The sequence below is a fragment of the Leptosomus discolor genome, chromosome 8 (genome assembly GCF_034619465.1).
Source record: "Leptosomus discolor isolate bLepDis1 chromosome 8, bLepDis1.hap2, whole genome shotgun sequence".
Classification (NCBI taxonomy): domain Eukaryota; kingdom Metazoa; phylum Chordata; class Aves; order Leptosomiformes; family Leptosomidae; genus Leptosomus; species Leptosomus discolor.
The window spans coordinates 43,747,417-43,764,596 of NC_141398.1; the positions used below are offsets into that span (position 1 = coordinate 43,747,417).

Below are 17,180 nucleotides of genomic sequence, written 5' to 3' on the forward strand. Positions count from 1 at the left end.
ATTGCCCTGGCAAAAGCTGGTAGGTGTGGACACAGTTTTATACCACTAAAGCTGAATTCTTGCTGGCACAGCTTCTTTAGCTCCAGGGAGGTCTGGCATATGTTACACTGTCAAAAGTACAATTTTCAGCAGTACAAGCCGCATCCGCACATGGAGTGCTTTGCCAATACAGTATACTGGTATGCTCTGGGTAAGCCTTGTCTCAACAGTGATTTTAGACAGCAGATTAACACAGGAGGTGTATTCATTTATTGGTGGCAACATCAAGCTCGCAGTCTTACTGGTTTCTTTTGTAGTGGTAACATAGACTGAGTGCTGTCTCACCATAATATGATTTTCTTCTGCTTTCTATGGCAAAGGAAAAGACATACACCAGCTCAAGTTGAAATAGCAACTTAACCAAATGAAAAATGTCTTTAATTCAGGAGTGCCCTGTATTGTCCAACATAGAATTGTTCTTTTTATAGTGTGTTACTACAAAACAGATCACAAACAGCTTAATTTCTCATAGTCTTCTTGTTTTGTTCTCATAGATCTAACTAGATCAACACAGGTGCTGCAATACCCAGTATCACATAACCTAAATTTAATCTGTCAGGGGACCTGACACCCGAAATGGAAACCTTTACTTAGGTTCATCACCTCTTTAGATAATACACTGGGAAACCTGGCCTCAGAATAGGATTCAAAACACGCAGAAACACAGCAATGGTTAGGAACTGAATTCTGAGCTCCAGGGAGCCCAGGAGGTGTAGATTTACATCAGAAATCTCTCCAGTACTATTCAATTGCCATGATGAAAACCATCAAGAAGGTCTTGGGATCCGTGTCAGGATGCTCCTCCAGAATTCCTCATCTGAAAAAATGTTCTAATGAGGACCCATTGCATAAGGACTTTATCACTATCTCCTGCACCTCTCTGTTAGTGGATGAAGAAGTCTATTCTGAAGACATCCGGCAGGCTCACCCCAAGCCAGTCTCTCATTAGGATGCCCAGATCATGGATTCTGCTTTGTCACAGGTGTGAGCTACGCCTTGTGTTGCTTAAACCTGCCAAGCCAGATGCAGTTCTAGGCACCCATGGAAGCTGAAATGTAGTTGCCAAGGGAACTTGTGGAAACACAGATATCCATGGGCTGTAGGGTCAATGGGAATTGAGTATAGGAGGAAAGCACTGAGTCTGGTGTTCTGGACTTCAGGTCTCAAAAGCCACCTGTTTCTGTAGATTTGGGGCCTGGTCTTTTTTATTACAAGATAGTAACAAAGGTACTGTGTGAAGACTGGCAAAATCTGCATTGACACACAAAATAACACATGATCAAGGAATCGTAAAGATGAAAAGATTTATATTAAACTAAAAGGCTTCTCTCCAAATGATGAGCATCAATAATTCTAGGCTGGAAGGTCACTTGTTATTCTACCCACTGAACAAGATTTTGTAGATTAGCAATTACTTCTTCAAGATCATATGGCAGAGGCATATTACATTCATCATCTGTCCAGAAGGGATGACATTCTGGTTTCTGGTCTTCTGGCAAGCTCTCTGCTGCTTCTGACTGGCATCTGAAAAGAAAAGTAAGCAGACGAACTACTTAAGTAAAACTGCATCAAGAAACTGAATACTCAGCAAGGATACATTTGTGCATTAATTTAAAGAGAACGATGATAATAAAAAACAAATACCACATTTTCTGACCAAATGGATTGCTCATTTCCAGTGAAGTTGATTTCTATTGTAGGTTTTGTATTTTCTATAGGGATTTCTCAAAAAGCCAATCACAGAGAAAACTCAGTTAGTGTACCTTTATATGGTGAATTATTTTTTCATTATCTCAGCTGTTATTTAAAGTATGTGATTAAACCATTATCAGATTTAAATGTTTGCCGGTTTCCAATGTATTACTAGATTATTGAGAAAGATTAAACTGAATTTACTGCATTAAGGTCAGGGGGGATAGATTAAACAATATTAAAGAAGCCAGACTAGCTTTGTAGATTCTGAAGATTTACAAGTGTATCAACCTGCTTAGCTCTGAAAAAGGCAATATAAAAAGAGAAAATTCTATAAAGATAAATGGAAATGGAGGTTAATAACAACTTCCAATGATGAACAGGTGGGCAAAACTTCAATAAAATTAAATTAAGAGGTTAGTGTATGTTAGTCCCCAGAGAAAATGTTTAAATTACAGTGTTTTTTATTAAATGGATTATTCATCAATACTAGTGAAGTCTAATTATAATATTCAACTGAACTGCTGCCCACAGAGGAAAGTTTTATAAGTGGCAGCCACCACATCTCTTAAGATTAGGCTGTAATACAACATGCTGCATCAAAAAAATTGTCACAGTTCAAGGTGGATTTCTCCCTCTCTCTTTTCCCCTCCCATCAAACAATTTGCACGTTGCTGATTAATTACTTAATGTTTGCAATGAGGCAAGACAAAGAAAAATGCTAAGTGTTATTATAATTTGGTATATACAGCAGGTCTACGTAGTTCTTCAACGAGATGCAAGCAAACTGGAGAAATACACTCATCTCTTGTAAGACAGTTTTTAAAATTCGTGTTCTATAAAGCACATAATTGTTGTAACAATTTTAAACATATGTGTCTTTCATTTCTGTAAAATGAACTCCAAAAATATTGGCACATGCAACTTCCTTGTCTACACTGTCGGTCTTCTGGAATAGGCTGTTTCCAAATGAAAGATGTCTTCTTCTCTTGGGAATTATTAATGGCAGTGTAATCCCCATGAGAAAACATACTTCAGCTTTACACCCATGTTGGTGTGTGGTTAATTGCTGCACCAGCATCCTGGGCACTCAATCCATCGTACATTACACTACAAGGACAGTATTAACACATAACATTCCAATATATCTTCAGCTCTCCACATCAGCCCCTGATAATAGCATCTGTTAACATGCACTAAGTACTATTATGTAGCACATCACTTCATAAATAATAAGATTAGCCGACCTCAGGGCCCTGGGAAGAGTAATGTGTTTAAATGTTCTCATTATTTATTTAAAACAAGAATTAAAGGAACAGAAGCTACTTGTGACAATCCTCTTAGCATAAATATTAAACTGTTTGCATTGATAAGCTGCACTGTACAGAATAACAGAGGATTTGTTTTGCCGGCTGCTTTATAATAGTTGTTAGAGCAAATGCAGTTTAGTGTATGAGTTCTGAGAGGTACTTAACTGATTGTGCCATCATGTTCTGAAGACATTTTCTAAATTATATAAAGGAACAGGAGAAAATTAATATGCAGGGGAAGCTGAAACTAATTACAGCATAACTCCATAACACTTTTAAAATCTTGCTTTATTTTCTGTCTTGGAACAAAATAATACACTCAATTTGCTGGGTAGTGTAAGATATTCCCATTTAAGCATTTCAGTCTAGAAGTGGATAAATTAAGCATGTAGAGATTATTGCAGATGAAAAATCAAGAAGCTCAGACGGTAAGTACTGCAGGGATGTTATGTTGTCTGCAAAACTCAACTGATAATAATATTCTCTCTCTCACACATCCACTATTAACAACACAGTTTTCACTGAGAGGAAAAACATACAAACTTCCAGCTTCTTCCCCATTTCAGAGCCTTTTTTACCTTTCATGTCTCTCTTCTCCCCTTGCTCACTCACACAAATGGATTGACCAGCTTTTCCCTCACATTTGGGCATTTATGTTGCTATACACATGGAAGCAGTCACAGTGGTGCTGTGACTGGACAGCCCATGAGCACCTATACTAGTTGCCACTTTCCCTTCTCTATTGTTCTTACCAGCAGAGCCACTTCTGAAAGATGACCCCACAACTAAGCATGTGCCTTAATTTCTGCACAGTCATGCTCTTGGGAAGTTTTAGCCACATCATATTCCACACGAGGGATTAGTGGAATGGAATTGTGCCAGGTCCTCGGACTTCCTATGCAAGCCTGATGACAGAAATGCATCAGTGTTCTGCAAAAGTATAAAAAAAGGGGAAAGCAGTGCTCTAATATTCTGAGTTCTGCAATCCCACAGCTCATTTGTCTTTCTGTCCACGATTTGTACTGTTTTGCTTTCTATCACTAGCAAGAACAACAGTGAATATTATATTTTTGCATTCTGTGAGTCACCTATTTTGACCAAAATTACAATCCTTGTGCCGGATCTGCTGACACCAATGTCAACTCAAGTTGCTGATATTTATAGATAGGGGACTGGGTTCTAAACAGTCATTGCTGCACCTGGCAGTTCATTAAGCAATTCACCTGAATGGCATCCACAAGCTTGGATGCAGTCATCCAAACACATGCTTTCTGACTCAGAATTAGGGTGCAAGAGCAGTACTTTCCAGATGAATATATTACTATTGATTTTAATAAATTTCTGTGGGAGAAATTGTTCCTGCAAGGATCTTGAATTTGTAGCAGAGTAACAGACTTGAAGATCCTGCAAAAGGATAGCAACATTTTTAACCGAAGCAGAACAATCAAAAGCACTTCAATAATTGCACAGAATTATTTCAAATTCCTTTGCATTTGGGAAAAGATAGCTAACATAAGTTAGCAATGATAACTCAGGACAAACAGAAATTCTATCTTTTCCCAGGTAGAAAAGAATTTATAAGGGTCCATGTGGGAAACACTGCAAACAAAACCACAGTGACAGTGGGAAAGTACCAAGATTTATAATATTGTAAGCTACTTAAACTATAATATATCAATTAAAAGCTGTTGACTTAATAAAGTCAAATCTCCACAAGAGAGTAGATCTAATCTGTGTATATTGTACATACAAAATCGGTTAAGAGTGGAAGCAACACATGCTCTGAGATACAGAACCAGTGCCAAACCATTTTTCATAAATTATTTTCAGCAGGAGAACAGAAAAACTGCCACGATATATTTCAGAGCAATTTAGCTTCCACACCTTGATAATACATGTTCACCAACATACTACAGAAAGAACAAATTGTCTAAGGATGCGTAGAATGCACAAAACTCCACAGTCCCTGCTTTCTTGCTAAAACAATCACAACCTGTGCCAGTTCCAAATAAAAAAAGCCCATTTTAAAGGAACAATTAGTTACTGTTGCAGTGCACATTCTCACTACCTCTCCCCTGTAAACTTCACAAATTTTTTGATCCCCTTTTAATCTATTTCTCAAAGGGACTTTGCTCATTAATATTTACCAATAGCTGAATATTAATATGAGTTCAACTAAGTCATGACAAACATCTGTATGAATATTTGCACGACAATGTATGACAGTTTCCCTTAGAAAGTTGCTGATTTCGCCATGGGCAGGTAGGTGCACAATCACTGAGATAGCTAGTTGCCTGGTTATTGTCCCCTGGGCTGCACTGACATTTTGATGATCAGGGTGTCAGCTACATTAAAGGACACTGATCACAATGCTAAAATTAACCAAGCTAGCTAAAGTGTGTGTTAATTATGAGTATGCAAGCAGTCAATAAAAGGTTAATGCAAAAGTCAAAGGATAAATTTATTTCAGTATTGCATCACTCTACTGACTAAATGACTAACATTATGCTTTGTTTTTAATCGATATATTTTACAGTAATGTGTAAGCCATTGATTTGAAAAACAGTCACCTTTCTAACAGTTAAGTTTTGCAACTGTTAAGTATCAATATACTTAAAACATCATTTTTTCAGAGCAGATACTCTTTTGTTCCATTGCCAGGCACAGGAATGCATATAAGCCAGGAGACAGCTTCAGGTTCTGCTGATGAATGGGATTAATGCAAATAAGAATTATTACCTAGGAATCTAAATAAGGTACTGTGAATTAGGGTCCCTAGATTCTATTGCACTGTTTGTCTACTCCACCGAAGTGTAGTCAAATCAGATCAATAGGGGTCATTTTGTGGCTCAGACTGCACAGGAGTGTTAAGAGTGAGGAGATGATATGAACAGTGCTGCTTCCTAGATGGTACTAATTTAGCTGCCTACGCCTGGCAGTTCAAAGACAAATAGAGAGCACGTGGAAATTCATAAGGTAAGTCAAGGAACGTGAGTCTGGCCATCTTTCCCATGTACTGATACAGTCAGAAAGGCAGGATGGGATATTTGCTCTGCATGTACAAAAGTACACACTCACCCGTACGTGCCTACTCCAGCATTCCTGAAATTATTACATTTATAGGGAGTTACTTCCTCCCTCCTTTCATGCTAGAATAGAGGTGTTACTGAGCTGCTATTCAGAACTTCAGAGTATCTCTAAAAAAATGGCCCCGCTAAAAACAGCACTTGGATCACCCTACCAAGACATATGCATTTATTAAACCCACACTGACATTGGTTGAAATGATACAACACTGCTAACATGGCTGCTGTTCTGAGTAAGAGTAACAGGAGCAGCTTCTTTAGAGAGCATCTTCCATTCTTAAAATTCACAATGCCTTTGCAAATTTGGGTCTGATCAAATATGGGTTATTACTGTTCCAACACAGAGCTCTGCTGTGTGAACACAAATCCTAATAGTACAGGTATCTGGTACATAAAGCTTTGCTTGCAGGTTTGGATCTTTTCATCCTTGTCCTTCAAACATTTCCTCTGCCTGGAAATTATTATGCAAACTACGTGTAGTTACTCTAATCTCAGTGTTAGGATTATCCCATGTCATTTCAAGCTGACATTCTTAGTTGCCAGAGCATATACAAGAGAATACAGTGCGTTCTCAGCTATCTGAATTGTTATGCAAAGCACAGAGAAAATATGAGATTACATACATGAGAACAATTACTCAAATCAGTTATCCTTGATTCTTCTTTTTTCTAAAGTGTATCTCATTGACAGGTATGACAAATTTACTTCTGCTGCTGAATGCATCACAATTAAAACCTGATACCATTTAAGTCAAAGTTGAAACTTCCAGCGATTTCAACAAGGCCAAGATTTCAATCCAAATGCTTTTCCAGAAACCATTCACAATAGACATGAGCTAGTAAGCATAATAATAAAAACCATCCAACAGAAACTATGGAAGGAATGAAATAGGCTGAATATAGTTTCTCAAAGTGAAATTTAGCAAGGGATACTCAATTTAAATTTTTCATCCATTTATAATGGTGGTTAAATTATTGGCATTCTAAGTCTGCTAATACAATGTGGAGTAACAAGATGTGATGTTCTGCAACTTCAAAGTTGCCACAGAAAGAAAAAAATATCTGTTTTATCAAACTGAATTGCTCAGTAAAGCATGGAAAAACTCTAAAGTAAAAACTCAAATTGATGCTGTAAATACAAATTCTCCTTCACCTTTGGACGGAGATAGGATATTGGGATAAAGTCCCTAAAAAGGATTGAAAAAGTCACCCCTTTTATTTGAAGAACTGAACTTTCATTATCCGAATGAAAAATTAAAAGGTGGAAGGGATAAATGTAATTCATGATAAAACGGATCGGGGTGAGAAATCTGCAAAGCAGGTGCTTTCCAGTTGGATGCCCATTCCAGCATTAGTAATTTCAGAAATTATAACATGCCTAATTTTAAGTTTTCTTCTCAACTCCATCTGTTTGGTCACAGCTGGTAACAAGTGAAAATTTCCAACCACCGATTAAGGTTTAAGGCCATCAGGTAGATTGCTGAGAACAATTGTATACCTAGATCTGTTTGTCAGCATGTCCATTATGTACCAGCGATGAACAGGACACTTTGCCAGCTGACCAATTAGAAGCTGCTGACTTCTGACATCAGTCACCAGAGGGGGTTGCCTGAAGCCTGCATTGCTCCTACCTGGCCACATGGAACACTACCGGGGTCAAACGGTGAGGGTGATTATAGATGTCACACCTCAGACAACCCCCCTAGAGCTTTAGCATATCCAGAGCCAAATTCCAGAGCTCAGTATGAAGCTGAGATAACTGTAGAAACCTACAACACAAAAGGGGAGGTGCATGGTTTCACAGAGGTATAAGGTAGCTTTCCTTGCCAGTCAGAATATATATATTGTTCTCAAAGAACAATGAAAACAAACAGTTGAAGAAATGGCAGCTCTTTCATTGGGAGCAAAATGTGCAACAGCCATTATGCCACTGGTGCCTTCATCCTGCATGGATAAAGCTCCAGCCCTGATGAGCTGTATCAGAGGGAAATGATTTCTATGCTCTCCTGGGAGTGCTTTTTCTGGAGACCTAATCCAAGACAGAGATTTACATAGGGAGCTGGAGCTAAACTTGTTTCTAGTTAAACAACGTTGAAATCTTGACTTCTGGTTTGCCTTATTTTAGAGGAAATACCATATACAAACCCAGTATTTCAGCTGGAACTTCACCAAAATTGTTTGGAAAATGAGGGTTAGCTAATGCCCCATCATAACACACCAGTTAGGGTGGAATGTTTTCTGATCTCTTTGTTTCAACTCTGTAAAACATAATCAAGCCAATAATTTACAAATCCTTCACTTTGTATTATGATTAACTTTCATAATTTGTACACTAAAAACTGTTTGCTGAAAAAACAAAGGATGGAGAAAATATAAATACATTGAAATATAATAATATGAAAGATATTTTCCTCATATGACTGTAAATGCTTTGTCTTTATCACCAAGAAAATTCTATTTTTTCATGCCAAAATTGGAATTTTGAAAGTTACTGAGTTCAGGCTAAACCTTAAACCAAAGATTTTCTTAGGTTTTTAATTTAACCAATCAGAAAGTTGTCAACCTTGGTAAAGAGTATTTCTTTCAGTTGTTCTATGCTTGTCCCTACCATGACTCTGCACAGCTAAAACCTTCCCAGGTTTACTCTATCTTTTAAGAACAAAACAAATTACATAAATATTTGACTTTGCAAACCAGTTTTCAGAAAAATAGGCAGTGAAATGAAATGGCCAGATGGGAAGATAGCAGTGCTTCATTCTTTTGAACCTCTAATCCCCAGTGTATTCCCAAGGAGTCTGTCCCATTTACATTAAGTCACTGCTGATGTTCTTTCACGTGCTATAACTAGAGCATGCCCAGCCATAAGTAATGGCTGAGACCAGGACTGCATTTATAGAAGGAACAAAATGAGTTTGTTTCCAGATAAGAAACTTGAAAAGAGAATGCTAGATTTAGGAAGAGATGGAGGCAATATCAATTAAATTTTAATTCAAGAAAAAAACACCTATCAGCTGCAGAAATATGTAAGTAGAAATACACACAATGGCATGTTAGAAGGTATTTCTGCTTCTATCGAAAGTTGATAATGACAATCAGTGTCACTGATGCATTTAGTCCTTACTACAGAACCAAAGATTACAGTCACTGACCCAAGAGCTTTATGCCTCCAAAGTCAGCCATTCCATTGGAAATGAGGACACTGCTGAAATATCCTGAGGCATCACTGGTGACATAGTAGGACAGCCTGAAAACAGCCACCATTATCCTTGTGTGTACTTCTACAAAGTGAATCTACAGCAGAATCCATCTTTTAACACTGGCCTGCAGAGTACATTTTGCTGTTCCACAGAGGCAGGAGAGAGATCAATGAATCTGACACTAAAGAGGTTTAAGTGACAGTTGCATGAATTTAAACACACCACAGTTTCTATTATTACTCAAGTTATAAAACAGCTAAATATGAGAATCACTTAAATTGTTAATACCCTCCAAATGTTGAAATAACAGCAACCAAAGCACTGGTGGAGTCCAATTGCAGAGTTTTCAAGTGGTGCACCAACACGTTTCACATGTATTTGTAGAATTACATGAAAAACTCGCAAAACTGTTTTTAAAGAATGCTTTGCTTTGCCTTAAGTGTAGAGAAATCAAAATAAATTTTCAACTTTTTTTTTTTTTTGCTAGAAGATTAATTAAAATTTGTAAAAATATACTTCAATCTTTCTAAACTGTTTAGCTGACAAACTAAATGGGAAAGGATAAAGATTTGATGCACAGTATCTTCAGCTACAGAATGGGGATTATAAAACAGAGCCTCAAAACCTCAGAAACATTCCATATCTGGGTGGAAAGAATGGAAGAAAACAAGACAGAAGCAGCTCCTTTCTCCGATACATTAATCTCTGCTGTGGGTGAGTTAATAAACAGAAATCTACCCAAAATATACTTCTGATGAGATTATCAATGACCTTCCTTCCACCATGTCCAGGGGAATACCTAGTAGATGGCACTACAGCAACTGTAATGCCACTGAGGAGAGTACCGGCATCGGATGCGTGATGTAAATTTGACCTCTGCAGACAGAGCTTTTCCTCTCCTTTGTGGCCTCTGTCCAACAGACCTAGAAACTGTCCATGAGAAAATCAGCGTGCCTCCTATTCCCACAAGAGAATGGCTGTGTGGGGCAGCCTCCACTTCACGTTTGTTTGACTTTTTAATTAAGAAACATCACTACTCTTTATGAAGTGTAGGAGGTAGGGAAATCCCCCAGAGAAACACTGAACAAATAACATGGCTTTTGCCAAAAGACGAAGTTTAATCCAATTTAACCTATAGGTCTACAAATTGTTCCCTTTCAGCCCTGTTTCTCAGATGCTTTTGTTTCCTGCTTTTAGAATAATATGTATATGAGCAATGTATCCTGACTGTATGAGAAGCACGTTTATACATATTTATATATACACCCCTTCATACCCACACTTGCAAAAAATCCCATCAGTCCAAAGGAGACAGCATTTAGGAGGAAATTTTCAGCACCAGACATGGATTTAGTTAGATACTTTTCATGATCCGCAATGGGATGTGAGTTATTCCCTCTGCACTGAAAATGTTTGGCTTTGACTTCAAACAACGTAGAAATAGATCAACCTCAATATAATTTATATTCTCTCAAAAGGAACCTAAAATGCTCTAAGCTTTTGTCGAGGTGATGTTCTAGTCCCCTCTGTTGCACCGTATGATCAGCTGTTTTATTTCACTTGAGATCCTTGCTTTCCTATGATTTTTTCAGACAAAGAAACAAAATGTCTGCTATATGCTGAGTATAAACACAGCTGACTTGTTTTCCCCAAAGTATTGATTTTATGCACTTTTAAAATAACTATTTTCATTTTGTTTGCATAATCAGCTGGGGTATTGTTCCTCTACATTTGCAGGAACACAGATGGAATTGCTGATTTGGAGCCTTTGGAGAGATTTTACAGTATTCTCCAGAATCTCAGCTTCTATTAAAATAAGGTTTCAAGCACTTCTGGTTGTGAAGATAGCCTGGACAATGTAAATTGATGCATGGTTATCTTGTTGAGTCCACAACCAGACAGACAGACGCAATAGCACCAAGGGAGCTGTGAACTTCCCCCACTTATTTTATTGGGTGTTTACTTGGGGCCAGATGCTCCCCTCTGTTGTGTAGAACGGCATTAAATGACTGAGAAAAAGAGGAAAAGGAAATGGAAATGAAAACCAACAAAGAGGAGAAAGGGAAATCTCCACAGCCTGCTTCCCAGGGGGCTACAGATGACCTCCCTTGCCAGTACTAGACTGCTGGAAGATTTGGGGCTGAGCCATGCATATGGCACATTTTTTGAAAGACACTGTATTTTCCAAAAGAATGCCAGCCGAAAAGTTAATGATGCTTCCAGCATCATTTACTGTTCCACTCTGTCTTTTGTACTCTTTTTATGTAGATCTCATATAGCCAAGGAAAAATGTAAACATAACATGGTTTCAGATGACACTGCAAGAGGATGGCCCTTCCATTTAATGCTCTCTCATTTAAACCAAGCAATCCATCTTCCAAAGAATTTCAGGGTTTTCAGGCTCTGCCCTTCTGCAAGAAAGCTAAAACATTTTCCTTGTTGACTGTGCATTTTTACATAAGACAACATTTCATGTTAATAAAAATCAACTGCTGTATAACAAATCCCTATTTGTTGTATGTGGAAAGCAAAATCAAAAGAAACATGACTGAATGCAACTAACAGTAACCATATTACTTGATCCTTAAATCAGACTGGACAGAAATGGGCTATATCTTTTCAGCATCAAAGCTACGTGATGCTTTCAGCCTGAAGTGCTTCCTGCGTCACTGCTGCAAGCTGCTAGTGCAACCCATCCTCAAAATCCCACAACTTCCATCAGGACCAAAGCAAGGGTGACACAGAAGGAGCAGCACTTGGGAGCAGAGTGAAACTGCAGATCTCAGATATCTGTAGTAACTACTGTGCAAGGAGGATTCCATGTATGATTTTACATGGAACAGTCCTTTGCTGATATAAGTTTATTAGGGAGAGTGACACCAAATGGCGATCCTGCCCCAGGAACCACATTGTTTAGCTGCTCTCAGACTCTTACTAAAACCCAGCTCTCACTACCTTTGGTCTACTTCAGTGAATTTGCATGTTTCATTAGCCAAAAGGAAACTATGACAGACTGATAGCAAGGAACATGTGGGAAAGCCAAACCACCGCAAGACTATCTCTCTCTTTGCAGACTGAAATTAAGATCTTGCTTATCACTGTAACTTGTGACATAAATACGTATGTGTACATATACATATATATCTCTCTGTATACACAGATATACATATACTCACACACATATATAAAGAGGAGCTTAAACCACATTTTCTATCCAGTGATATGGCCTTGAACTCCTATGTGGCTTAAGACAAGAAAAAAAAAAAAAAGGTTTATTGCGCTGCAGAACTACATTGTTTTGTTGTGCACCTCGGCTGTAGCCTGCAACCAGAATGTTTATAACATATATTGGAACTAATACTATAAAAGCAATGCCATCCTATGGACTAAAACACAGTTTCCTTCAGGTCAACATGAGGTCAAACAGAAGCAAGAGGGAATGAATAATAGGGAAATGAGAAAACAGACACAAGAAAGGCAGACAGAGGCTCAAAAAGAGGAAAAAGAAGTTGAGGAATAAAAAAGGAAGCCTCATGTAACTAATCACATTTCAATCACTGCAGATTTTCTTCACGTCTGCTGCTTTATTCAGTGATATTTTATGGATAAATCACTATTAAAATATATCACCAGAAAAATTCCAGTGCTGGCAGAGAAACACTTGATGTCCCAGGAAATGCTACAGTACATCCAGGCACAAATAAAAATCATATGGCAATAATATGCTTAATATGCTGCTTCTCTGCTTCTATAAGTGGAATAAAAATTTCTGATAATTAAACAGATCTCCGAATTTTTTCTATTTACCCTTTGTATTTCAAATAACTGAAAATATTATACAGAGATGTTAAATATCCTTTTCTACTTTAACTTGTAAATAATTATCATCGCCTCAATACAATGTGAAAAAGTTCAGCATCACTACACCTCAAAATTTTGCAATTAATGTAATTCTGCAATATTTTTAATACTAACTAAAATTCCAGTACAGATTGAATGATGATTTAAAGTTATTAGACAGAAATACTTTCCTTTATGGAATATGATTGCATTCAATCAATTTAAACACACAACAAACTACATGCATCTGATCCTGTCCTACTTTTGCAGACATTTTTTCTATGAATGCTTAAAAATAGCACAAGATCCCAATCTACAGCATTCTATCAGTGGACTTCAATTCTCTCAACACCATGAAGACTTACTTGCCCAAGTGAGTACCAAAATGCTAGTAGTAGGTAAAACATCTATTGCAACAAATGCATAAAGGTCTTCATATTATTTTCCGTGGAGTAAAAAATCTTTCTGACTGCAATATCACTGATGGTAAACCACAGACTAAGACTCTAGGCCTTCCAGTGGTGCCAACTCACTTGTTTCATATGCTATGATATATAGTCCTGGCTTTGAGCTATCTCTCACTACTGATGCTTTTGATGCTTTGTTCTCTTTTTACTTTAGGATGGAAAATAACAAATAATGCTGAGTTCTTTTCTTACTCTTGAATTCTTCTGATGTCTATCTTCAGAACTCTTCTAACATCCAATTTATGTCATTCTTTTTCTTTCTTATGCTGTGAATTTGAAATGAAAGAAGGTAACATAATATCATAAGATCTATGGACGATAGAAATGGCCTTCAGAGTAAACTTCAGAGTTATTTGTAAAACTATCTTGCCTCAATAGAAAGTAAAAAAATTGCTTTTCAATAGATAATGCAACTACTCTTGAAATTCTTCTTGGATGAATTTACTGCCATAGGAAACAGTCTAGCGATAATAAAGTATATGGTGCCAATGCCAGTTCAGATGGGTTATTTTGTTAGTATTTGCAAGGCACAATTCAAACTCATTCTCAAACATTTCTGTGATTTCTCTCGACTAATTCTTTATTATAAAATGGCTACACTTCCTGAAGTTTGTTAATGAGAGAAGCTGGCATCTGCTGTGCTGACTGACCTGCAATGCTACTGTCATGTTATTCTGTCGTATAATTTCTCTTAAAACATCTTAAAACATCAGAATTCAAAAGACCTATAACACTAGTTAATTAAGGACCTGATTCAATCTTCTATCAGGTTTGAGCAAAATGCATCGTCACATACTTAAATCTCGTTCAGCTCTGTGGATCTTTCAAATGTATTTCAAGTTCAGCACAGGCTTAAAAGCTTCACTGCATAGGGTCCCTAGAGATGTTCTCTCCATCGCTGCTCCATGCACAGCCATATACATATACATGATGAACTGCAACTTTTCTTAAGAACTCGAGGTAGCCATCCTATCCCTATCCTCACATTTAGTCTCTAGTCCCTGTACTGCACTGACCTGCTCTCTCTAATTCATTATTCAATGGGCATGAATCTTCCGTGTGTTATCTGAAGTAATGCAGGACTACAATACAGTACTAGCAGCACTTTTCAGGGATTTCTGCCAAGTAACCTACAGAGTAGCCACACTGTCAGGTTCAAATTCTGTGGATAATGGTGTAATTTTTTGAGCTCCAGGAAACAGAAACCTTCTCTTGTTGAGTGCCATAAGATGTCCATCCCTCCATACTTTGTGCAGATTCATGGAAAATCAAGATATACATCATGAAGAGTATCCATTTCATTACTCTCACAAGAGACCTACTGTTTTGTCTTCCTTCATCCTGTGTCTGCTGAAGAAGCTTTTTAAACTTTATGAAATGTGGATGGTCTTGGCCTTCCATATGTTTTATTTTGTCTATGAATGTTGTATTTCAGACTCCATTTTTCCTAGTTTATTGCTTGCCAGCTGAGCTATGTTAGTCATTCCTTTCAATGAGCTGCTGATGAAATTTCTTCTCCTCCTGGGTTACAAGAAACACTAATTCCCTGAGCATGCAACAGACCTAATATTCCTCCTACTCAGTTTGTTTTTCAACTAATATTGTGATTATATTATTCTAAAATGCAAAGTATGTGTTCACCTTTTTCTTTACTGAAATGCTATCACTCCAACCTGTCTTAATGCCAAGGAATTAATGTAAACTTTAAGGGGTTTGGCAATAGCTACATAATCCTCCTCTTTTTGGTGTAAATAGGAGGCATCCTTTCTTAAGTACTCCTGAGGAGTTAGTTTGTATTTCTTGGATACATGCAGTTCTACAGGGAAATTTCACAAGCTCTCTTGTCTATTGAAGTGCCAGTAGGAGCATCTAGGGAAGTTAATGACATTCCTCAGCAAGACAAAAAGCCCATTTTCTTAGACCTTCTCCTACAGAGTTTGTCCTTTCCACTTTCACTTTAGTTTTTTCTAGCATTTCACCACTATCGAGCATGTAGAACACTGCTGCCTGCCCAAAAAGTGACAGGCCTGGGTTAGCTACTTTCTTGTTAACAGATATCAATTTGATCTCCATTTTCGAAGACAATGCCTTTACCAGGCTCAGTTTAATTAATATTGGCTTGTCTGTCTAGCCAGAGTAAAACTCTGGTGAAATCACTGTAACTGCAAGTTCTTTTCAAGTACTTGAGGACTGCTTCATGCATTTCTTCCCCCTTTTTTTTCCTCCTGACAAGGTATTAGAAAAATATTGTTCATTTACATTTGTCTCATAATTTAAACCAGGTAACAATCTTCTACAGATATCTGTGACCTTTCTAATTGGAAGGTTTAGAGTACCTTCAAGATACCTTTGGATTATGAAAACTTTGAGACTTTAAAAAATCTTTGCCCGTCTGCCTTTTGTAAGTTTTACTCAGAAACACCAAAGGGTGTTATTCTCTGTATCTCTGAATGTCAGGAAACAATAATCTTCTACCAATTTAAAAAACTCTCTTGGTAGAAGTCAGCTAGGGCTGTGCCAGGAAGCTTTTAGTAGTGTTCAGACTCATTTTTTTTCTCAACTTGCTCCAGAACACACACAAAAAAGAACAACATCCATCTTTGCATACAGCCAGCCCTCTTAGAGATGTTAGTCTGGCACTTATAACAGACTGAAGAACTCTGTGGCCCAATGTTGATTTGAATTCTGAAAATTATAAAGACTGTTACAGTACTACTATCATGATAAAAGAAATGGAGTGATCCCTGTATCTACACGCCCCATAGCATATCATTAGGCAATAGAAAAGCTGGTACAGGATTCATTTGACAGATAATACAAATATATAAAGCATGCCAATCAGTACGTTTTTTCTGGAAAACAAATCTTGTTGGACAAACCTTTCAAGATGACAAGTTCAGTTACTATAGGAAACTACAGAGGAATAGGATGAATTGATTTACACTAGCTAGTGAATGATCTTTTTTTCCCCAATGTCAACAGAACACACACCACAAGTAAGTAACGGCTATCAAGTAACATAATGATAAACATCAGTGCGGAATCACTACTGAACGGTGACCCTCATAAGGGATTCCTTCAGAGACCAGTACGGCGGCCAGTATTAGTTACATTTTCATCGGTATTCTGAAAGTAAATGGCAATGATCAGCTACCAATTTTGGCAGATAGCACGGATGTAGTTAAAAACCATGTGGACAGGACACAGCCCTGACAAGTCACTTAATGATCAGGATCAAATGTGTTATAGAACTATATGCAGCAATAGGGAGAAGGATGACTGAAAAATTGATGAGTTTGTGCTCACAACCACTGCATCTGAAAACAATGTAGATATTATCCCAGACTACTCAAAAGTAATTCCCAGCATAGTACCTGATCCTTCTGTATTTCACTATGTAGACAAACATGACAGTAACGTGGAATAACCTTGTTTCCAGCTTTTTAGAAGTACATTGAAGAGAGCAGAGGAAAGAGACTGTGGAGACAGGTGGAAAACATGTGATAATGATTAACTCAATTTGCTTCACTTATCAGATTTAAAACTGATA

At 37.5% G+C, this 17,180-nt stretch overlaps 1 protein-coding gene across 1 annotated transcript in view; it reads right to left on the reverse strand.

Annotated features, from left to right (window-relative positions):
* Positions 1 to 1,329: 1,329 nt before the first annotated feature.
* Positions 1,330 to 17,180, reverse strand: part of FTO (FTO alpha-ketoglutarate dependent dioxygenase) — a 250,072-nt gene continuing 234,221 nt past the window's right edge. Inside the window, exon 9 of the mRNA XM_086468789.1 lies at positions 1,330 to 1,563. Within this exon, the coding sequence (XP_086324915.1) occupies positions 1,413 to 1,563 (151 nt within the window). The 3' untranslated portion in view covers positions 1,330 to 1,412. The remainder of the gene's footprint in view (positions 1,564 to 17,180) is intronic.